The sequence below is a fragment of the Chlamydotis macqueenii genome, chromosome 8 (genome assembly GCF_036417535.1).
Source record: "Chlamydotis macqueenii isolate bChlMac1 chromosome 8, bChlMac1.mat, whole genome shotgun sequence".
Taxonomy (NCBI): domain Eukaryota; kingdom Metazoa; phylum Chordata; class Aves; order Otidiformes; family Otididae; genus Chlamydotis; species Chlamydotis macqueenii.
In genome coordinates this window covers 37,576,974-37,600,283 of record NC_141563.1, presented here as the reverse complement: position 1 = coordinate 37,600,283, position 23,310 = coordinate 37,576,974, and the positions used below count along the sequence as shown (strand labels likewise).

Here is a 23,310-nt window from a genome sequence, read left to right as displayed (position 1 = left end):
CATCCCGCGGGCGGGCCGGGAGGGCGGAGCGGAGCGGAGCGGAAAGGGGGAGGATGGGAGGGGGGGCGGGCGGCGCGCATCCCTCCGCCGCCGGGACGGTTGCCAGGGCGACGGCTGCGTGGCAACGGGGTGGGATGGGATGGGAAAGGAGGAGGGGGGAGCTGGCAGCGGGGACCGCCCCGCCGCCGCGCTGCACCCCCCCCACACCCCCCCTTTCCCTTCCTCCTCCTCCTCGTCCTCGCTGGATGCCGCGGCGGCCGCCCGGGAGCATCCCCGCTCCGCTCGCCCGCCACCAACCGCGGGGCCACTAGCCAGTGGCTACCAGCCCAGTGGCCACCACCGGGCCCCCGCTTGGGGGGGGGTGGGGGGGGGTGGAAGCGGCTGCGCGGACGCGGAGATGATGCCGCTGGTGCGGAGCGCCGCCGGGAGCTCCCACCAGTGGCTGACGATCGTTTTCTTCGCTTTCGGCTGTTTCTTCATCCCCGGGAGATTGGCCGCTCCGGGTGGGGATTTCCCCGGAGCGACCGTGGACAATTTGGTGGTCAGGAAAGGGGACACGGCGGTGCTTAGGTAGGAAGCGATCCGCGGCTGCGACGGGGCGGGCGTGGGGTGGGGGGGGACGCGGACACGAGTGGGGCCGACCCTCGCCGCCGCAGCATCCCCGAGAGCGGTCGGGGCTCCCGGCGGAGCCTCAGGCTCCGCCGGGAGCCCCGACCGCTCTCGGGGATGCTGCGGCGGGCCCGGTTCCCCCTCGGGAGGATGAAGGATGCTGGGGTGATGCGGGGAAGTCATCACCCGCGGTCCCCGGGTCCACGCCGAGCGCCGTGGAAAGTCGGCTCACCCGCGGGGTTGAAACTCCCGTGGAAGTCAAAGCGTCGGAGAGAAGTTGGGAAAGGGGTTGGGACGGGGGGGTGAAATTGAGGGAGTTTTGGGGTTTCCCGGCTCTGCGGTCCGGGCTGTAGCAGGATTGTGCCGGCCAGAAGCATCCACCTTGTTGTATTTTATTTTATTTATTTTTTTTTTATATAATTTTCCTATTTCCCACCGCCGAACGCGGAAAGCGAGCTGTGCGCCATGAGGAGATCGCAGCCTTGCCGTAGCTCCGCTCTTCCCTCTCCTCGGAAACCTTGCACTTGGCAGAATCTCCTCTTCGCTCCAGTTGACTGGAGCAAAATTTGTTTACCAGTAGTCGTACACCGTGCTTAATCTACTCGAATCCTTCGTTCTGATTTGTGTTCCTTAATCCTCTGGCTTGATTTGATTATTTTTTTCCCCTTCCCTTGATTCTAACTTTTTATTCCTGCGCTGTACTTTTGCTATCATCTTGCTCTAGTTCAGGAAAAATACATTTTTCCCACTGTCTGGAATATGATTGCAGTGGGTTGAACCTCCTGCTTGCGATAAATCTCCCGTTTAACCAGGAGTGCTTGTAAGCTATGAAGTATCCAGCCGTATTATTTTTCCTTGGGCTGTTGCTCACTGGAGTCTCCAGATTACAAAGTATTTCAGCCATATGCATTTTTAATGACCCCACGATCTGCTGTAAAATGCTACACGAGGGATTTTCAGCAGGAATTTGGAATCGTTCCGTAGCAAGTCAGCCTTCTTCTGCTGTAGTAGCTACTGAAAATACAGTAGATGTCTATGTAGGGCAGCTGACAGGTATTTTTTACGCACACCTCGATTATACTCTGTGTTTTGCCGTGTCCTAAAGCCCTCGTGCTTTCTGCCTGCGGAATTGCAGAATCTAAGGAATTTTTTTTTAAAACAAGTCTACTTTATTTGTACTGTTTCACCCTTAAAGGTCGCGGAGAAGGCAACTCGGTGGGTTCGTGGGCGGTTAGACACTCGGCCGGTACCAAACACTCTCGGGGTGTAAACAAATGTACGTTTAGAACGACCTTATCCAAAAATGGGGAATAGCTCTGAAGGTTAGCTCCTGCTGGGTTCCAGCTGGGATGCAGTAGGTGTTCCAGCCTGAGGACTGCGTGTGACACTCAGTGTCTGTGCGCTGGGCAGCTTACGGAAATGAAGGAGAGCTCCGAGATGAAAACATTGCTTCGCCCTCACAGGGGAGGGGGAGCCGCTCTTTCGGAAAGAGATGCTGCTGAAGGGAGCATCTAGTTAGCGTCGCTGCTGAACTCCGGAGCAGAGCAGTTAGACGGTGAAATAACGCGCGTTACATCAGTGCGTTCATCCTTCTTGCTCTATGATTAACTACTTTCATTTCGTGTGCTTTAGGTAGGCTTGCCTTCAAATCGGAGTTTGTTTTGGTTTCGGCTGGTATCGCAAGTTGAAAGGGGAAATGCGGGATCACTGTGGGATGAAACACTTCCCAAAGAGCGTGCCGGAGACGGGCAGAGCTGTTCATTGTGAGTCTCCTGCTGCACGCCGGCACTGCTCCTCCTGAATTGTTCCTCACTGGATATTTGTAACATAAATATATTTCAATATACATTAAAATAACTGCTGTTAGGACCCCATCTATTGGAAGCTGGCTATTTATTTAAGTACAAACTCCAGCGAGCTGGATAAAGCCATTTGCGTGTTAGAAAAGGAGTTTTTTCCTTCCGGCTCCATAGCCGTCGGAATTTAGCTCTTCTCAGTCACTGTACTGGCAGCGTCCGAAGTTGGCCGCGCGCTGTGGCTCCCAGCCTCTTATGGCAAGACGGCCATCGGCTCCCTTCTGCTGGCACATGTTGGTTCACCGCGTGGCTCCAGGCTTCTCCGGTTTTAGCTGTTCTCTGGCAATGAGGGCTTCAAATGCTGCCATACAAAAACGGTGCCTGAAGCATTCCGCATTCCTTTTATTAAATAATTAATGCCAGAATACGGGAGAATTCCCGTGGCTTTGAGTCGGCGCTTGCTTGGCTGCCAGAAGATTGGGGTGCTTCGCGCAGGGCGCGTTGAGGCGGAGGGGTGCGGGCGGCACAGGGGCACGCGCTCAGCACAGATCCCGCGCCAGCTCCCGGTGCCGGGGTGCTGCTTCCCAGAGCTCCCACCCAGCAGCGCTGCTCAGGTGCCTATTGACCCAGGCTTTGGGGTCTGCGAGGAGTGTGGATAAATGGGATTACCTGCCTTGAACGAGGGTAACCTTTGACTTGTGAGTCCCGTTTTGAGCTAAAATATTAAGGAAGAAAGCACGGAGAGTATTTCAGCGAGCGAGGTGGCAGCCCGAGCAAGCCAAGATCCAGTCTCTGGTCTCACATTAACTTTTCGTGGTCTTTACTAAAGATGAGGAGTAAAGCCTCCCGTAGCTGCTGAGGTTTTCCAGTAAAGCCTCTCGGTGTTAATGCGAAGTGAAACAAGTGGTACAGCTCCCTCATTTTAAAACAGTTAATTCGTATGAGAGCGTAATTAATCACTTCAGCATCAAACGCACGCAGTGTTTTTCTAGAGCGGGGGAAGCACAGCTGCGAGCATCGCTCCCTGCGCGGTGCTGCAGGCCCCGCCGTCGCCCCTCGCCCTCCCTGCGCACCGCGGGCTGGGCGCCCTCCGGCCCCCGCCGCCCGGACCACCCTGCCCGGGCAGCGCTGGGGTGCTCGTGGTGCCTCCCGGACCGGTGCTCCCCAACGCTGGCAGAAGGCACAGCACCCCGTGCTTCGCACCTCCGGACGGGCTGGCCGAGCAGGGTTTGCCAGGAACGCCCCTTAGCACCCGTTTTGGTGCGGAAAACATCTTAGCAGTTGGTTTTTAAAGGAAATCTCGGTAGCCACGGTGCTCTTTCTGGTGATGAGTTATTTCTGTACTCTCAATAATTAAAACCTGGTTCCTTCTGTTTGTTCTCAATCAGGGGCTGACCTGTGCGGTCCCAACACTATTTGTGTCACTGGTTATTGAAGCTGTGAGAAATGATGTCGCAACGCAGTGTTTTGTACAGTACAATAGTTTGGTGAGGCTGTTTATTTTCAGGAGTATGGTTCTGTCCTGCATCTTTCTGTGTTCTTCCCAGGCACCGGTTAAGATTTAATGAGAACGCACAAGGAAGGAGAGAGCGAGTTATAAAAACATTATTAAAAGAATCGTGCTCTGTTGTAAGCTGCTATGAATACAGGAAACAGTCTGTGTTTTCAGACCTGGGCTTCTGTAGTGACCCCGTCTCCTGGTTTGGGCTGGGATGGAGTTAATTTTCTTCCCAGTAGCTGGTACAGCGCTGTGCTGTGGATTTCACATGAGGATAACGTTGGTAGCACACAGATGTTCCAGTTGCTGCTGAGCAGTGCTTAGACCACGTCGGGGCCTTCTCAGCTCCTCGTGCCCCGCCAGCGAGCGGGCTGGGGGTGCATGGGAAGCTGGGAGGGGGCACAGCCGGGACAGCTGAGCCCAGCTGGCCAAAGGGATATTCCACACCATATGGCGTCACACTCCGCGTATAAACTGGGGGGAGCTGGCTGGGGGGCTGTGTTCACTGGGGTTGGGCTGGATGTTGGTTGGCGGATGGCGAGCAGTTGCATCACTTATTTTCTTGGGTTTTGTTTCTCTTTGTTTTTCTTGTTTTATTTTTAATTGCAATTTATTATTATTCCAGTATTATTTTATTTCAATAATTAAACTGTTTTTAACTCATGATTTTTCTTACTTTTCCCCTTCCAATTCTCTCCCTGCTCCTACTGGGGAGGGAGAGGGTGAGCGAGCGCCTGTGTGGTGCTTAGTTGCCAACAGGGTTTAAACCGCGACACCCTTTTCAAGACCTCCTATAAGGAGAGTGATGTATGTTTGCCACATGTCCGTAAGAGCAGAAGTGGCAGTTTTGGAACAGGAATGTTTTAAAAGAGGTGACAAGTGCAGAGCAATTTGCTGGGAGCAGGCGTGGGTAACCTGTTTCTTTTCCCCCACTGCCCCGTGAGCAGTGCGTGTACTTGAGGACTGGATGCTCAGGGAGTGTGGAGGCCACCTCCACTTGGGTGGGGGCTGCCCTGACCCCTTCTCACCGCCCGTGCGTGGGGTGACACAGGGAGGGCAGCCGGAGAGCTCCCCGCCGGGACTGCAGCAAGTGGCGTTTCTGCTTCCAGGAGAAACAAAAGAGAATTTCCCTCTGGTTTTCTGTGCTGATGCTTATCTAGGTTACAGCTGGGTTGTGTGTGGCCCCCTCGGCTTTATGTAACTGAGAAATCAGGTATGTGTTTGTTAACAGTTCCTGCACGCCTCATCTGCCGTTTGTAAACAACCCCCCCTTAGATATCTCAGTGTACAGATCTGAAGAAGATCAAAATGGCTTTCTCTAGAAAGCAAAGTTCTTTTATCCTGCATTTTAGTTTTCTTAAAGCTCATGGATGAAAAAGCTAGTTTACCTGCTAGCACTTTTACACTGTGTAATCACAGTAAGTTAAGGTTTAGAAGTTGCCTCATTTCTTAAAAAAAAAAAACCAAATATTTTTTTACTGCCATGTGATTATGGAGTAATTTATGAAAACTATGCTCTGCGATATGTAAAATAATTGGAATTTTTCACTGCAAAGAGGTACACCTCGAGCTGGGATCCATTGGATCGAGGTTCCCAAAGGCCGCCAGTGAAGAGCAGGAGCGGTGGAAGCTGTAAAGCAGATAACCGTGTCCTGTTGTGATCACAAAGCATTCACTGGCCCTTGCCAAACCGGGTTGGGCAAACCAGGGGTCAGTGCTAGGCCAGCCTTGTTAACAGGGAGACTGAACCTCATCCACGCGGTTTTGACCACAGTGGTCTCTCTTGGCCATACCGCGTGAACTTTATCTGAGGTTTAGGGCAGCCAGCAGTCATCTGAGAAGGGTTGCTACAGGAAGAGATTTTTTTTTTTGGTTATAGGTCATAGGGGTTTTTTGGTTTGTGTTCTAAATTGGAAATTCTTCTCACGTAGCCTGGCTGCTTCTCTTTGTACGTCGGAGAGTTTCAGGTCTATGTCGTGCGCAGTCACGCTCTCCCTTGCCTGGGAGACTTGGTGTAGTCATCAAACACCTCATATGAGCCCCCTTAGCCGGGCTGTGCTAAGCAGCTGCAGATGAACGCCGACTAGGAGTATATTCTACTGGTTTGTTATTACTGGCATTAAAAAGTTTGGGCACATGGGAGACAGCTGATCCAAAACCATCCACCTCTTTCAGTGGCTGCTTTTAGAGTTACTCAGCTTCTTCTTTTCCATAAGTTTTTCTGCTGGTGGAAGAAGTTGCCATCTGGGGAACGGGAACAGCTCCTGGCACGCTCTGCGTGTCTCGGTGTCCTTGTCTGGGAGAGCCGCGGCCCCAAGGGCGGCGAGCATGCCTTCTGCCTCCCCTGAGAGGTACCGAGCTTTTCCACCGTGACACCCCCGGGGTGGCACAGGAGGTGTGCAGGCAGCGTGTCAGAGAAATGCTGTTCCTTGTGCAGCACTGATGGCTCGGTGCTCCACTGTGGCTCCCTCGAGCTTCGCAGAGATCATCGTTCTCACCGTCTGCTGAAAACGGCTTTCCCAGCCGCATAGCATGTTGTCTTCTTCACTCATGCTGGAAAATGGGATGCTCTCTGTTCTGCACCACAGCTCTGCTCTGATGAACGTTGACAGTTCAGGGGAGAGATGTCCAACAAAGGTTATTTTTCTAAACTTGGTCCCTGTAGGGGTACCAAACGCAGGTTCTCTGAAATCACTCTGGTATGGGGATGAACTCTGTTTTGTCAGGAGAGGTTTGGCAGCAGCAGCCAAACCCATGTCTCCTGCTTCTCTGGCTTTCAGAAGTCCCGATTTTCAACTCAGACTTTTTTTTTTTTTTTTTTTTTTTTTTTTTTTTTGTGGGGTCTCCTTGCCAGCACATCTAGAGCTGTGAAATCCCATGTACTCCCATATCAGGGGTCTTGAGGAACATCCAGCTGCTCTGGTTGAAATCACTGAAGGTCCCTGTGTGGCTTGAGTGCCTGTGTCAAGCAGGTCAAGCAGGCTTCGGCTTCAAACCTTGTCAGGTCCTCAGGGGGATGTAGGTGCCTAATTCATATTTAAATTGCTGAGGGGGGCTGGTGACTTCTGAGGATTGGGACTTGACAGTTTTGCCTTCTCTTCCAAGAAAAGCCGCCGTTTATTGCCAACAGCCTTTGCCAGAGGAGCAACAGTGGTCATGGAAAGCTGGTGGCACATCTGGCAAACGTTCTTGCTCCGTTGTCATTCGGAGACCGGGCTTTTGGGAGGAAAGCTTTGCAGTATGAACAGCAGGTGAATACCAAGTGTACGTAGCATATTCAAATGTTAAGATACTATATATATCCTCACGTTACAGTCCCTTTGATGCCTGTCCACACGCCAGCGTTGGGTAGAGTTGCCTGCACCCATCTATAAATGCAGATACATCCATGGAGGGACGGGTGGTGTAATAAATAGAAAAATGTTCTTCTTTCCTTTATGACTTTAAAAGGTGCATTTCTTGACTTCCATGCTCTTTTGGTATTCCTGTGCAGTGCAGGATCATAAATTATTTGGCTGTGTGAAGCTTTGTTCCTCTCTCTCTGAAATGCGACTGTGGTACGTGCAGACATATGCACACACCCCCCGTAAAATTAAGTTGTTGCTTGGGTAAGAATTTCACGTTCCAAATCCCTGCCAATTATTAAGCAAGCACATTATGGTGCTTGCCTCTTGTCTGTGCAGCAATAATAAATAAATTCAGAGTAAATTAAAATAATTTATCATTTTAAACGATCGCGAATGTTTCAGATGTTCTGCAGAGGAACGAACAAAACGGGTAATCAGTAAGGAATGAAAACCAGAATTTGTTCCAAAGGGCTGTTCTGCTGAGGGGAAAAAACAGAGACTTAAATTATTTTCCTCTTGTCATCTTGCATAAGAGTTGACTGAAGCCGATATCCCAGGGAAACAAGTCTCCGGGGTTCAGGCTGACTCGTTCCGCAGGCCAACCGGCGACGTGCGGCGCTGGCTTACCACTGTCTCTCCTGGCAGAAATGCGACCCAACGCTGTGCTTGCAAGCTGAAATCTGTGCAGCAGCAGGCTCGAGGAATCAATGTGGCAACGTTTCGGCTTTTTTGGCGACTCGCAGAGATGGCAGGGCACGGGGAGGCTTGCCCGCCTCCGATGAAGGCAGGCAGGCCCCAGGCGTAGGCTGGCATCTCCGGGTTTGGCCAGGCAGGGTCGCGGAGTGCTGGCGCGCTGGCAGGCCGTTCCCCACGTTGTTCCTTCTCCCTGTCATGGCTTTGGCCCATGCCAGCTGCCGGTCCGGCACACCTGCTGTAGTGTTTTGCTGTCATGGGCCGTCCTTTCAATGGATCCTCTCTCGCACCCCTCTGTTATGGGGCTGTTGCTCTTTGTGGTAGGAGAAGAAGCAGGCGATGCACAGCATCCTCACTGCTGCTCTAACCGCTGCCCCACCACCGCCCCCTCCAAATACCCCCCGTGCAGGGTGAGGAGCAGCGTGGCCTGAGAATAAACAACATTTTTTTGTCAGAAGTAGAGGGGTTCAAGCCAGGAGCTGAGTGAAGGCAAGGGCAGGTTAATCTGGCTGGCCACAGCTCTGGATAAATTCAGGGAGATTTTGCTGATGACGGCAGCGGCAGTGGACTTGCCTGCGATGAGGTAATGCTGTACTAATCAATCAAGTTAATTGATCGTATCCATCTGCAGGCCTCTGGCTCCTTTACTTTGCTTCAGCTGTGAGTCAAAATGATCGGCAAAGATAAGGTTGAAAGACAAACCTTTGTCTCCCTATGAGAACGCTGTTCCTCGTGAGCAACGTGGGGGGAAATGTTTGTTGCACACCTCTCTGCTAAGGCGTGCCATTGGCGGAGGAAGGGCGTTCAGAGTCCTCTGCAGCCCTGGCTCCTTTCAGCCCTTGAGCAGAGATGACCAGTACGGAATCCAGGCACTTCCCTGAAAGAAAGGTCCCACTTGGAGGTAGAGGAAGGAACTCTTCAAATTTGCGAAAATTCCACCTCTCCCAACTCAATCCAGACGTTAGCACAAGGTTGCTGCTAACTTGTGTGAGGTGCTACTTCAGTTTGTGATCGTTGGGGCAGTGCCTCCTCTTGCTCTGTTGGCGTGGGGCACCCATCGCTCCCTCCGTGAGCCAGCTCTGGAGCGGACACGTGTAGCAGGGCCAGGGTGACCCGTCGCTGGGGCTGGGCAGCTCTGCTCGGTGCGGTGCCGTCGCACGGGGCTGGGCGTTCACCCCGTGCGCTGCGTGGCAGAGGACAGCCTGAGCGGACCCTCGCTCTTGGAGCTGGCCGAGGTTGCGGTGCTCCAGTGTTCCACTCCGGCGTACGAAATCCCCCTCAACTTTGCCTTACCGTGTCAGAAATCATCAGGCTATCTTCTTTTTGCTTTTTTCAAATATTTTTTTAAACTCGGCAGTAAAGTAGACCCAGCAGAATGTCCAGCCGTGGCAGTTGTGTCTCTTGGAACGCCTTCCGCAGTGCTTCCCGCACACGTCCCGGCACGTGGAGCTGGTAGCTGCCTGCAGTGGCTCCAGCTGCCGCTCTGGTTTTGTACGGTGTGTTCCTCAGGGTGCTGGTAGGGATTCGGTGGTGACTTACACGTGAGAATGGCCCACCAGCCAGTTCAACCCAAGTTTTGATTTTTATGCGGGCAAAACTGTTAAAAAATACATGATGAAGCAGACTATTCTGTTTTGTAACAGAAAAGCAGTCAATCTATTTTAAAAGATTTTCCCTTGGCAACGGCAGACAATCTGGTGGTCAGACAGCCAAACAGCCATCATTAGTCATGCATAATTAAAACAAAGAGAGAATCCAACTGTCAGCAGTAACAGTTTTGTCTTGGTAAAAATCTCATTAGCATACAATACCTCTTGCAGAAATCTCCAGTAATTTTTATGATCCAAACGTCAGTGTAAATGAAGGAAATTCTATATATTTATGTAGATTTGCTGTATTTTTCCTGCACTTATGTAAACACACAGGAACACGGTAACTGTCGGGTTTGGCAGAGCGTCTGTGATTTGCCTGCTAAGTTTACACAATGCAATTCTGTCCAAAGTGAGCAGGAGCCTCGTTCCATCCGCAGAAGGCAGGCATGCATAATTCACTGTACAGTTGTATACCTTTGATATTTCACTGGCTTCATGTTAAAAATGTTTTCAAACTGAATATAATTCACCACCATAAAACACCACTGGGAGTGAAGTCTTCCCTTCCTGCCCACCTGATTTCCACCTGATGCGAATGCTTCTGCTAAATTTATTCCGGGTACGAAGGCGACGACAAGGACCTTTGCCCTTCGTTTCCTCGGAAAGGACTGACTGACAGGTTGGTGGTGTTGCACTGCACAGCCGTTCAGGCTTCCCTTAAGTGCAGAGGAGATAACGTTTCTTCAGAGCACGGTCCTGGTAAAGAGCTTCAGAGCCACCAACGTTGGCGGCACGATGCTGCCGTCAGCAGAGAACCGAGAGACGTGGGATGCTGGCAGGCGAGTTAGCGATTGGAACCGGTGGGAAGCAGGAGCAGGTCACGGTGGTAAATAACCAGTTAAAGAAGAAAACGCTCCCATTTCTTACTGACTGGAGAGGGGAGCATCCATCAAGCACAGGTCTGGAGACGCACTGGAGCTCTGCTACCGGCTGTGGATTTAGCGTGCTTGATTCAGCAAGAATGACCTGGAAGAAGGTTCTCTCCAAGGCAACATGATTGAAGAAGGGAAGGGGAGTTTTAAAGGAAGTTCTGGTTCAGTTAGTGTGGTTAAGCTGTATGTGATGACGCAAAAATAAACAGCGGTTGCATCCTGCCTGGCCCCAGCAGCAAACAGCTCCCAGCGCCCGGGGGAGGCTGGGCTGGGCGCCCGCAGAAGGCCCTGTGCTACCCCGCAGTGCGGAGGGGCCTCGCTGCGCCCCAGGGGCGTGCACAGGGCAGCAGGAGCCGGTGATTCCGTGTACTTATTTCGTCACATTTCTGATAGGGGAGAAGAAGGGTGCTCGCTCCATCCGTCCATTTGTCCTCCTAGTAGCCACTGACTTACAGACAAATCACTACTTTTCCTTCAGCACAGCAGTTGAATTTCTGACTAAAATAATACATATATATGTGCATATAAGTATTCTTTTATAGAATCTTAAGGTTGGAAGAGACCTGCAAGATCATCAAGTCCAACCATCAACCCAACACCACCATGCCCACTAAACCATGTCCGGCAGCGCCAAATCCACACGTTCTTTGAGCACCTCCAGGGACGGCGACTCCACCAGTGCCTGGTCCAGTGCCTGACCCCTCTCTCAGTACAGAAGTGTTTTCTAATATCCAACCTAAACCTTCCCTGCTGCAACTTGAGGCCATTTCCTTGTGTCCTCTCACAAGTTATTTGGGAGAAGAGGCCAACACCCACCTCCCTACAACCTGCTTTCAGGTTTAGTGCTGGGGATTTTTTTGTATGAAAGCTGTTCTTTTTATGCAGAACAACATTTACAATGGAACAGGCTCCTCACTCCAGCGCGCTGGCATGCCTCCTCCTCACCTTCGGTGCCTGCTCTGGACAGGAGCTGTCTTGGGGCTGCGCACCGCGCGTGGGATGGCGATGCTCCGACTGCAGAGAGAGATCTACAGCCATTGATGGCGTCGGCTTCAGCAGCCTCTGCGTCACGGCAAGGGTAGATGCCACATGAAACCAGGAAGGTGTTGAGGATGGAATTGCTTTGTGCTGCCGCAGAACAAAAAATGTCCTGGAGTAAACAAAGTGGTGTTTTTCTAAACCATTTTCCCCCCCTTTCTCCTCTCTCTTTCTGCTTGGCCGTGCTGGTTGCCTAGAACTTTCTCTTCCACCTGTCTTTCTACACCGTGGTAAAAAAAATGGTCCATGTGCCGTTAGGCTTTGTGGAAGAATCAAGTTCACTGGGGCAGCTGAGCATATTTAAAATCTGAGCAGGTAGTCCCGTACAAGCCTTGTGTGAAAACTCCAGTGATTTTTTTTTTTTTTAATCAAGTTTTAATAAGCTACCAGCTTAAGTGCTGAAATATCTGTGAAGAGGTTTTGCTTCCATTTTACTAGCTGTGGGTTTTAATAACACTGGTGGAAGGTTGCAGAGACAACGTATTGGAGCACGTCATTCACTCGGGCTCAGGAGCACAGGAACAAGCAGGGTGTGCTGGTTCTCTGCAATTTCTGGTTTTAATTCAGGAAATTTCAGGGTACAGAGCACAGGTGGGTGTCGCCGGAGGGTGCTGCTCAAGCGCCAAAATGCTGCTGGGGACACTTGCTGTCTCCAGTTGTTTCGGTACGCGTGCCGAGAATTTTAGTCTGGACTCTGAGCGTTGATCAGAGGCGTGGTCACTGTGCGCGTTGATGACGTCACAAAGGGCTCTGGGGCGTTCAGCTGGGTGGCTCTGGTCTCCGCATACTTCTGACGTTTCACCGCTGTCTGGAGAGCTCTTCATAGCTGGGAATTACCACAGGGTGAGCGCTGCCGTCAAACCGATGTGAAATGTGCAGCGTGCGACAATGAGGTGTGGCGGCAGTGGCGGGCACTGTTGCTGGGAGCGGGGTGCGGGGTGTGGGCCGGGACGCATCGTTCAGGGGAAATGGTGCCTCCGTGGGCTGGCTTCCTGACACAAACCCCAATTTACTAACTTGTAATCATCAGAAAGGAGTTTAACGAGAGATGGTGTAACTGAACGTGTTATGTTTGCCCGTTCTTTGCGACTGGGATGCTACCCACTAGAAACGTCTAGCTTGACACAGGAGCTGCAGACGTAACCTTAGCTTTCAGCAAATTGTGGTGTCGCTTAATTTTAAAATAGAGCTGTAAAAGCATGATGGAAAAATGAAAACGTTAAATATTGAAGCCAATACTTTTGGTAAGTGGTACATTGCAGTCTTGGAATAAACACATTTTATGTTTGTGACACAGTTCAAAATAAAGTGTATATTATTACTGATGTCATTTATTGGCGGATCAGACTCTGTATCATGTGTTACATGACGGTCAGGAGCTCACAGCGGCGGGTGTGGGAGCTGGGGAGGGTGCCTGTGTGTGTGCAGAGCGAGGTCTGTGCTCGGTAACGAATGGCAGTCATCGTCATGGCTGCGTACTGCATCAGCCCCTTCCCGGCGGGGGACTGGGACGGTCAATGCCTTTGCAGTTGCTTCCTCTGCTTTTCCAGCCCTGGACCTGCCAACGCTGAGGCTCCTTTGAGAGACTCGGTGTCTGTGGTGCATCTCCTGGGTGTGCCATGCGTCACCCAGCCGCTGTCCTGGCTCAGTGTCCTCCACCTCAGCGGTTCCTGGCTTGTGACGCGACCTCGCAGGTTCTCTGGTGAGGCTTCAGGAAGGCATGGGTGAAGCAGGCTGTGAAGTCCAAATTAACAGGCTGTACTTTGCTGAAGACTTGGCAAGGTGTGGAACTGCTTATTTTCTCCAAATTGGCTGAATAAAGGTCAAGAACTTCTTCCTGCCAGGAGGGGAGAGGAGGAGAATAACTCCCGTGCCATGACCCATGGGAGCATGAAGGAGAAGAGCAGAGAGTTCGGGTGCCTCTGAGAAAGGGTGGAAGGATGGATAATTTTCCGCATAGCCTTTCCGCCAGTTCCAGGAAGCCCAGAACTGAAGTGAAGATGGCAGAAGTCAGCGATTGCACTGAGCTGTTGGGTTATCCAGCGTGAGGGGACGGCAGCTTGCAGGGCTCTGATGAGTGCTGTGGAAGCACTGGCCTCCGCCAGCGTGATGTTCACCCAAGGACCGCCGCAAGAGCTGGAACAGCCCTTTGGAAGCCTGTGCTTGGTGGTGGGACTGCTGCTTTGGTGCTGAGAGGGAAGCATGGAGTTTTACCATGGATAAACCTTTAAGTGGCACAGCTTTCAAAGAGCTTGGTGTTTTTTTTTATTTCTAGAAGTTGTGTTGACTCATCTTTGTGTCAGTCCCTCAAATCATGCTTCTGTAAGCATTTCCTAATGGTTTTTTTTGTTTGTTTCTTGTGTATAAGTGAAGAGTAGAAGAAGACTTACTCTACCAGATTTTTAGATTGATAGATAGATGCTTTTAGCTTAATTATAACAGAAATTGGGAAACAGTCCCAAAAGAGGTTGAAAGGTGTCAACACGCTTTGAAATAAATCACAGATGCGGTTGTCCCAGCCTTTGAATGCTTAAAACCTGCAGGAGATTGAATGCAAGTCTTGGGGAAATCCAAAAATAATTTGAAATCCTGAGCTGAGGCAACAGTAAGTTTCCAAAGGCGGGGAGAAGAACGGATGCCTCGGCAAAAATAAACAGATAAATAAAAGTGCTGTCTTCTGTGTTTGTCTACTGTGTCACAAAACCTGAAGGGCTGAGGTCTTTTCTGCAAGATAAATGAACTCAGCTTCATTGAAAGCACGATTGCAAGCAGGTAACTCTATCAGGTCTAAAAGCAATTATTTCAGTTATTCTGTTCCTTACCGACGTAATACAGCAGCTCTTAATGAGGGATCTGGATCAGATGAGCTACATTAGTTAAAAAAGGAGCACAACTCTATATGAAGGTCTCAGAAAGGACTTATGTTGTTAAATTTACTTATTTTAAGATCTGTGCTTATGCAGTATTGCGTTGGCTTAGTTCTGTATTTTAATAGATGCGATGAAAAATCTCATACCTGTTGGAGTTAAAAATGCAGTAGTTTTGCAGGTGTTGTGTTGCTTGCAGAATGAAATAATACCTAAAGCAATAATGAAAACATTTGTATAATATTCAAGCTAAATATTTTTGTTTATAAATTTAATACGGTGGTATAATATATTAACAAAATTATAGGTTAATTCATTAAAAGTATTATGCATTCAATGTGATGTGTTATGTCATAATTAAATAAGGAATTAAATAAGTAAATGGGCAAACTAATGTACTTGTAATTGGTTATCTAGAGAGAAGTGTGAGTGTTTTACTGTCTAGCTGCTACTCTAGGTCATCTGGATGCGAGTTAAATGGGACTGCAGCACTTAAGGCACAGCTTTTGTGATTGGTCTCACCAGGCTGCTTCTACCTTCCCCTCACACGCCCGCGTCAGCAGCAGGATTCTCCTACAGCTCTGCTTCCAGACAGTTACCAACTCAGGCTAAAATTAAATATGAGAAATGTCATTGGCATGCTAATGCAAACAGCGAAAAGAAAGACTGGTTGCTGTAAAGTTTTCCTTCAGGTATTAAGGGTCGCTGCTCTCACAGCTCTCCTTTTGTGATGTGTAAGCAGATTTTTGGGTGCTGTGGGCAGAGATTGTAGGGGCCAGGCCGGAAGGAATATTGTTTTGAAGTGTTCCTGGATAGCCGACCTTCTTGTTAAAGCTACAATAAATCGCGAGGGAGAATCCACTATCTCACTAAGGTTGCAGCTCATGATAAAATGTTTTTGGGATGCAGTGTTTAGAATTGTAAGCGCGTAAGCCTGAACAGAGGCGGGGGTAGTGGAATAAGCTTAGATTCTTAAGATTTTTTGCAAAACTTTTGTATTTTTAGATGCAAGATAATGCATTGTAATAGTACAAAGTAATGTTATTTTTATAGTAGCAAATGATGTGCAGTATTTACTGTTGATCAGAGTTTATGTTACCTAGGACACAGTTTCTGTGCAAATGTTTGCTGTCTTTGGAGAGGACTTGGCACATTATTCACAAGTCAGAAGCGGATAAATTACAATATCCAAAGCACACCTGCTAGTAAAAAGTTTGACTGGGTGTAGAAGAGCAATACAAATGTATTCATAGCAGAACAAAGGATTCTTTTTTTTTTTTTCTATTTTTCTATTCTATGATTATATTAAAGAACATTAATTTGACTACATATGTATGCTGTTTAATAATATCCATCTATTCCTGTGCGGTGGCAGAATCAAGAGTGTTCTTTCCTTGGCTTTACCTGGATGAGAATCAGTAATGTTCATCTAAAATAGCAACAGGAATTTAGCACGCAGATTATTGAATAAAGGTACAGCACCGTGTACATCAGCTAGCGTGATCAGTGATAATGAAGAGCGCCACTCAATTACCCAACAAGTGCCGTTGGCAGTACTGAAGCGTGATTTTGGCCATTTTTAATGGCCGATGCCTTCACGGGGCCGGTTGTTGTTATCAGAAGACAGTAGGTCTTGGGAAGGAGCGGTCTCAGGAGCGCCTGCCGCTGACTCCTCACGCGGCGCTGGTCGAGCACCCGACCCGGGGGGCGGTGGGTGCCGGGGGTGGCTGGGAGCCGGGCCCGGGCGGATGCGCTGGTGGAGGGTGCGATAGCAGCGGGGGACTGTTCCTTCGTACGGCTCCATTTCCCGCAGAAAGGGACCTCTTCTGCCTTTCTCTTCCTGTAACATTCATGTGCTTATGTAATTCTTTTTTTGGGTGGTCGGTTGGTTTGATTTCGGTTTTGGATTTTATTTATTTATTTATTTATTTGCTTTGTTGTTGTTCTGGCAGCAGTGTATAACACTGCAGATTAAGAGTTATTTTCTGACAATACGCAGTATAGCTGAAAATGTGTCCCATAGCTGGCCCCCACCCCAGCAGACCGACGTGGAGTTTTCCTGCCTAGCAAAGCTTTACCATGTTGTCGTTATGAACCTGGCACTGGGGAACCTGCACGTTTTAGCATTCCTCTGCCTTTAACTCAAAGTAGATAGTTCCTGTAACGGTTCCAAAAACATTTTCACTAGCAAAGAAGTTCTTCAAATAGTACTCGCTGAGTGAGGCTGCTAATTTGCATGACAGCTTGATTAAATGTAACCTGGTTCCACACTTAATTTATTTTGAAACCATCCAACATTTTCATTCCATCCCATTAATCTTAAATTAGTAGACTAGCTTAATTAGATTATTTAAGAAAAAAAGGTAATTTTATTATCTTCATTTCTGTAAGTTCAGATGCATGCTGTAAAGCCGTCCGTAAGTGGTTATAAATAACAAACCGGTTTGCACCAGCGTGAAGATCTGTGGAAGTTGTTGGCGTGATGCATAATGAAATGAAGAATTAGGCCTATTAATGATCTTCTCCAACTTCTGCAGAAGTTGGGTTGCAAATTTGGCTCCATATTACAATAAATATTTCATATTACAGTACATATTCCTGACTAGGTGGTTTCTGGGAGAAAGGGACCTGAAAAGATAATATTTAAGAGTACATTTTACTCAAGAGGACTCCGTTGGCAGGAGACACAGTGACCTTCAGCTGCGGGAAGTGCTTTGGAGCAGGTGTCTAACTGCACGTGGGATTGAAGCAGGAACGGTTAATGAGACCGGTACAAGTTAGTGTCTGTATGACGCTGCGTGAAAAGCAAAAATGAAACATTGCCAGTAAGAAACAAATTTTTGGAGGTGTGATGCGTTAGTATTTGTTACTCTGCTCCCTGTCTTCTCACTACCTACTTTTACGAAGGCAAACCAGCGTGTCTGCCGCTGTTCTGCTGGAAGGGCGGGCGAGGAGGCTGCCCTTCATCCCCCAGCTCCCAACCTGAGGTTTTTAAGTACGGCCCCTTCTTCACTGCCGTGTGGGGGTTCAGGGGTGAAGGAGACCCAGGCGCAGAACAGGGAGCCCCAGATACTCCTTCAGAGGCGTGGTGCTCACTTTTGCGCTGGATCTCTTAGGGAAATTGTGCTTTTCGTTACGCTGGAGGCGGGCTGCATCCTGTTCGTACCAAGTCCTGCAGAAAAAAGGGTTCAGCCAAAATTTTTTAAAATTTGTTTCTGCATTCACTTAATTACCTTCTTATTCCAAGGCAAGACATGTACGGCAGTTAACAGAATATTTCAAATTTCTTACAAGAATAGCCCCGGTAGTTTCAGTTACCTGCAATCTGTTCCAAAAGGATGATCTCATGAGTACGGCTGTGAACACTTTTCCCAGGTAAAGGTTGTGTTAGACATCACAAACTATGTTCTGACCACTGGTTAGAGTGCTATTGCCATTGTTGGTGTCTCAGCGTAAGAACAAATAAGTATTTGTTATAAATTATACCTTCAGAGTATTGGAAACAAGAGAGGTTTCCGTTCGCAGTATGCCTGAGGATTCATGGACAGTGCTAAATACTTCTTTTTCATTTCTTTCATTAAATCCATACTAAAATGGTTTTCATTATTCATTGACTATATTAATTAATTTTAAAGGCTTTTTAAAAATTGTGTTTTAGTAATAGCTTGAAAATAATCCAAGTGCCATGGGAGACTACAGTTATTTTAGCAATTAGGAGCATAAATACTTTTTATTTTCCTATGTCTGAGTAATTTCTGGAAAGAGGGAAACAGGCTTCTGAGACTTGTAACCTGCTGATCCGTCACACGCGCTGAGCCTCTGGCGTGGCCGTGGAGCTGCGGGGTGAGCAGGAACGAAGAGCATCGCTCCCAAAGCCAGTGGCGGCACTCCGCTCTCGGTCTGCGTCCAGCTCACCTCTGTAACTCCAGCAAGTCTGATTTCCTACGCGCAGGACATTTTTCCTAAAAGACCGGTGGGCTAAACAAGACGAATCAATCCTAGACCCATAACAACATTACAGAGACAATCTTATCCTCCTGGAGTGAGGTATGGCGGACAGGAAGATCTCAGATCCACTGAACATTGTCTGGGCAAGCAGCTCAATCTGTTTCATGGAAGCATTAAACCTGAATATCTAGAGGAGAGATGGGAATTTTGCCAAAACACAGTCAGTTTTCATTTTTTATGGTCTGTCATCCAGCTGCACTTGTCTTGAGATCTTCACTTGTAAGTCTCTGTCCTCTTTTGGTTATTTTTAAAATTATTATAACTTTTTCCTTTCAAAGAGTCCTGTTCCACACTTTGCTATGCGGGCGGGCCTTGGATCCTCTCAGTCACTCCCTCAGTTCTTGTCTCTCTGGTCTTGAAAATTTAACTAGCCATCTCCATGAAGATGACACACGGATACCTTTTCATTTCAGATTTGCGTCCTAGATTTGCAAACTAAATCTCCATTTTATCTTCTGAAATCTCCTTGTAGATGCCTACCAAGGAGCTCAAGCATGACATTTTCTAAAGAAGATCACGTATCTTTCCTTTCTGCCTGTCCCCAGTAAATGCCTTTTCCACTATCCATCCTTGTAGACCTTCTTGTCCGGTACCCCCTCTTGGGTCTGCTGTCCGTGCTCTAAGCCTTGCTGATTCTTTCCGCGTAACATCCCAGTGAAATGAAAGCTCCTGTTCAGGCTGCTTCATCGGGATCAAGGAGTTACTTTTCCTTCTGGTTTTAAGAAACACCGGCTTGCATTGTGACATTTCTTCAGACCTCTATGACAAATATTTTTTCAGATCATCCTCTTGGTATCCTGCTTCAGTTTCCTCTGGTTCCAGCCTCTCCATCTCATCAGGAATAATGTATTTGTCTCAACATTCAGGTTATCAGGTAGTAATAACAAGCCGTGAAAATGAATGTCTTTAATTTGGCCACTGCCCGGGATGTGACAGTGACAAAGACAGCTCATTGTCTGTGCTGGGGAGGAGAGCACTCCCTGGGAATTCATTTGCAGCTCTATGAGGTTTACTGTTGCAGAGTAGAAAACAATGAAGACAGAGAGGAGAACGTTTTACATTTGAATGAGAGGACCAAGACATGCGACACTAAATATACTTCTAAAAGATAATTTATTTCCTAAATCACTTTCACTTTTGGATTTGAATAGCAGTTACGGAGGAAAACCACCTGCATTTAATCAGGAAGTGAGTGAGTGTTGAAAAAAATACCGTGGGCGTGCAAGTAAATATTTATTTGTGATAGATGTGCGTAAGTGAAAGACAATTCAGCATTCACTAGGGCTGAATCCATCTCGTGATGTAATTTACCATTTCCAAATTTATGAATATATGTATGAGTGGCTGAATATAGACTCTGCTGTGAGTACTGGTAGTTGAAGGTCGTGCCATATTTCATTGGAAAGCTAATTTTCCTGATGTGTGTAACAAGGTTTCACATTTGATCTTTATGTAATGATTACTGAAGCATTTTAATAACCTATTATTGTGTAAATAAAGGTGAGTATGTAAATATTTTTCTTACACTTGATGAAGCAAGTACTGTTTCTGTTATGTATCTGAGAGTAGAAGACGTAGCTGATCCCAGAGATGTTCGTGTCTACAAAACCATAACAATGGGACAGGCTGGTGCCAGAAAGAAAGAGCAAGTTGCCTGTCTTTGCACCATTGTTAATGTTTTTCGGTAACTTCTCCGCTTTTGGAAAGAGGTAGACTGATGTCCCTTGGGAACCATTAAGTACTTCTGAGGCAGATGGTGTACACTTATCTGTGAAGGGTGACCATCTGGGGGTCAGCAGATCCAGGTGCTCTGAACCTTGGAGCACTGCAGGACTTGGCTGAGAAGATCACCAGTCCATCGATGTTATTCCATAGTAATATGCAATCTAAAACACATCAGTGAAAGATCCAGCAGATTTAAGTAGTCAGGAAACCCAATTCAGTATATTTTTTGCATTCTTTTGTGGGGAAGGAACTATTTCAGATCTGTCACAGTCTTTTGAGATTTCTCAGAAAGACTGCGTGTAATAAGCACTGCTGCCACTGTTGTTTGATTTAGCCCTGTAAAACCTCTCATTTCTTAAAAAAAACCAAAAGGCGAGTTCAGTAAGGCTGCGTTAAGTGGATTAAGATCTGGATAGTTAACAGACTTGAGAAAAATCATCAATGCATCTGGGTGGAAAGGGTATTTCTGGTGGAGTTCTTCAGTAGTGATCAATGGGAACAGTTCTGTTTGGTGTTTGCGTGAATATTTTGAAATTCAATATAAAATTATTGATGATAGAATTTGAAAATGACACAGTGGTGAATGGAATAGGATATAATGATGAGGAAAGCTGCTCAAAGGGAACATCTCCGTAAGGTGGATCCATTCTAAAACAGGAGTCTAAGTTGAGTCCTAACACCACGCTACGGCAAACCCCACACCAAGGGGATCCAGAGGTGTGTGCGTTAGGAGAAATGAATGGGAACACAAAGCCTTGCTGAGACAGGTGGTGAAATACAAGGCGCAGATCTGGGGCGTGTTTTCTCAGAGATGTTGAACTGACAGAAAGATGGCAGAAGAGAGAGGAAAAATATTGTATGGGAAATAAAAAATATTTACAGGGAGAAGCGTAAAGAACTCAGTCTAATTAGTTTAGCAGAGTAGAAACACGCAACCTCATTGTGCTGAAGAATGTTTTTCTGTCAAAAACCCTCAGAAAATTAAATCTTGGCAAAAAAATCATAGTGAAAACTAATGACTAAAAGCTGAAATGGAACAATTTCAACAGAAATGCAAAGCAAGTGTTTTATAGGCAATTAACTACTGGAATTAGCTATCAAAGAAATACAGGACTTCTTATCTATTGTGGCTGGCTGCCTCTCCAGAAGATATACTTAGGTTTGTTAAGCTGAGTTATGTCAGGAAGGTGGATCTTTCCTCCGACGTAGTTACGGGAGATACTCCCGTTTACCCGGGCAGAAGGGGTGAGGTGAACCTCCACTCCCCTCGCTAGCACCGCTGTGTCAGAGCAGAGAGCTGCCACGGGCTCATTGGGAAATTCCCTGTATCTGAACCTTCTCTTCAGAGTGTTACTGGGTGTTTTGTGAAATTAATTAAGTTCTTTAAGATATATTAAGCTATTTAAACTTTATGTTAAAAATCTAATTTCTTTAATGACGAAACAAAATCTGTTGTGCGTAGGAGTGTGATTGAGAAGATTTCAGTGTAGGTTGTAAGCACGGAAAAAAAATGCAAAATACGTTTGAGAGCTGCTTGGCCTTGCCTTGGTCCCACCTGCGGCACGGGGTTGCAAGGCGCAGCTGTGCTGATTCGAGCTGCTCTGGAGTCCACCTGGGAAACCAAAAGCCTTGCTGTGCCTTTTTTTCCCCCACGGTTATTCAGCGAACATTTTATTCCTGTGTCCTCTGTTCATCAACCCATAAATCTTTTCTCTAAGTAAACAGTTCCATTTAATAGTCAATTTAGGTTTAGATTGTGGAAGGCAGGACTTTTTAGAACCAGTGATTTCTGTCAGCAAAAAAGCCGATGCCTTTCGACTCCTGTGCGATGGGCTGCTGTTTGCTCTGGAAAACCTGGCGCTGTGGACGTTTCCTGGCTCCGGCGTTCCTGAAGAGTGCTCCTATAAATTATTTCACTGGCAGCTTTCAGTCCTGTAAGCATATTAAAATATCACAAGGAAAAAGAAAATCCCATCTGGAGCAGCAAGCACTGCTCTGTTTTTACATTCCTCCTGGGCTCTTTTCTAGCTGGCTTTGACTTCATCACCTCCCCGGCTAATGAACGCCGGGAGAGCGGCTGCCGGTTAGCCGCGCGGGATAATTGGAGGGGACTGCATTGGCGACAATTAGGAGGAAGAACAGCGGAGCAGATCAATATCCTTGGAGAGCAGGCATGCTGTCCTTTGGGAATCTGTGCCGTCTCTCCGGGGGTTAGGATACAGCCCATGGCTGCCGGTGGTTTATTGGCTGTAACTCACGTAACTATAAAGTATCAGATGTATAGTTCATACAATAAACTGCTTTACGTGTTCAGGCACCAGATTTTGACTGACAGTCCGCCAGCAGTCTCAAGACGCTGCAGTGATTACGCATTGATATTATTTCCTTCGTAAGAGTCTAACGTCTATTCGCTGGATGTGCCGCTGAGTACTGTCATTATTGTGAAGGTGATTGTACGGCTCATTTCCGAGCTTTGAGGATGAGCGGTGTGCTGACGCGAGACGGCATCTTCCCCTTTCCCAAGGGGGCTGAGAGGAGCTGCTGGCCTGCGCAGGGACACTGGGGACAGATCTGGAGTGGGAGGGGTGCGATGCGATGTGATGGAATGCGGTGCGGTGCAATGCGCTGCCATCCAACGCGGTGCTGTGCAGCCCATCGCAGTGCATGCGGCGTGGCGCTCGGAGCAGGATGCAGCCTGGGAAGCCACGGCTGACAGCCACACCGCAGATTGAGGCACAGGGATCGCTGTCCTTGGCTCGGGACCCCAGAGGAGCCTTGCACTCGCTATGTGCAGCACCTCTGCACTGTGCTCATCTCCGTCCCTTTTATCTCATACAGAGTGAGCGTTTTGGCTTCTACATGAGATGCACCTATGTATTTTTACCCTGTTACTTGGAGCTAGCTCACTTCGGACCCCCTTTTCCCTGCCGTGCCACCTCGCAGTAGCTGACCGCAGTCCCCCGTTACGGTGCCCGATATGTAAAATTAATCAGTTTGTGTAGAAGCACCCACATAGTGTGTTTGGGCAGAGGCTGCAGGAACACGCATCTTTCTGCTGGCTCCCCTGTGACGCGTTCGCTGCATCTGAGGCTGGCGGAGATGCCCAGGAACTCTGTTTTTCCCATCTCCTCCTGTGGCAACACTGCTGGGGAGCCGTTCCCGCGGCTCGCGAACGGCCGCTGTGAGCATGGGCTGCCTGGGCTGG

General features: G+C 48.1%; 1 protein-coding gene across 4 annotated transcripts in view; it reads left to right on the top strand.

Moving 5' to 3' along the window:
• Positions 1–256: 256 nt before the first annotated feature.
• Positions 257–23,310, top strand: part of NEGR1 (neuronal growth regulator 1) — a 726,879-nt gene continuing 703,825 nt past the window's right edge. For all 4 annotated transcript variants that reach the window (XR_015259134.1, XR_015259132.1, XR_015259133.1 and 1 more), the window contains exon 1: positions 257–570. Coding sequence is in view for 1 of the 4 variants with exons in the window: in XM_086752860.1 (XP_086608986.1) it covers positions 398–570 (173 nt within the window). In the remaining 3 variants the exon portion in view is untranslated. The remainder of the gene's footprint in view (positions 571–23,310) is intronic.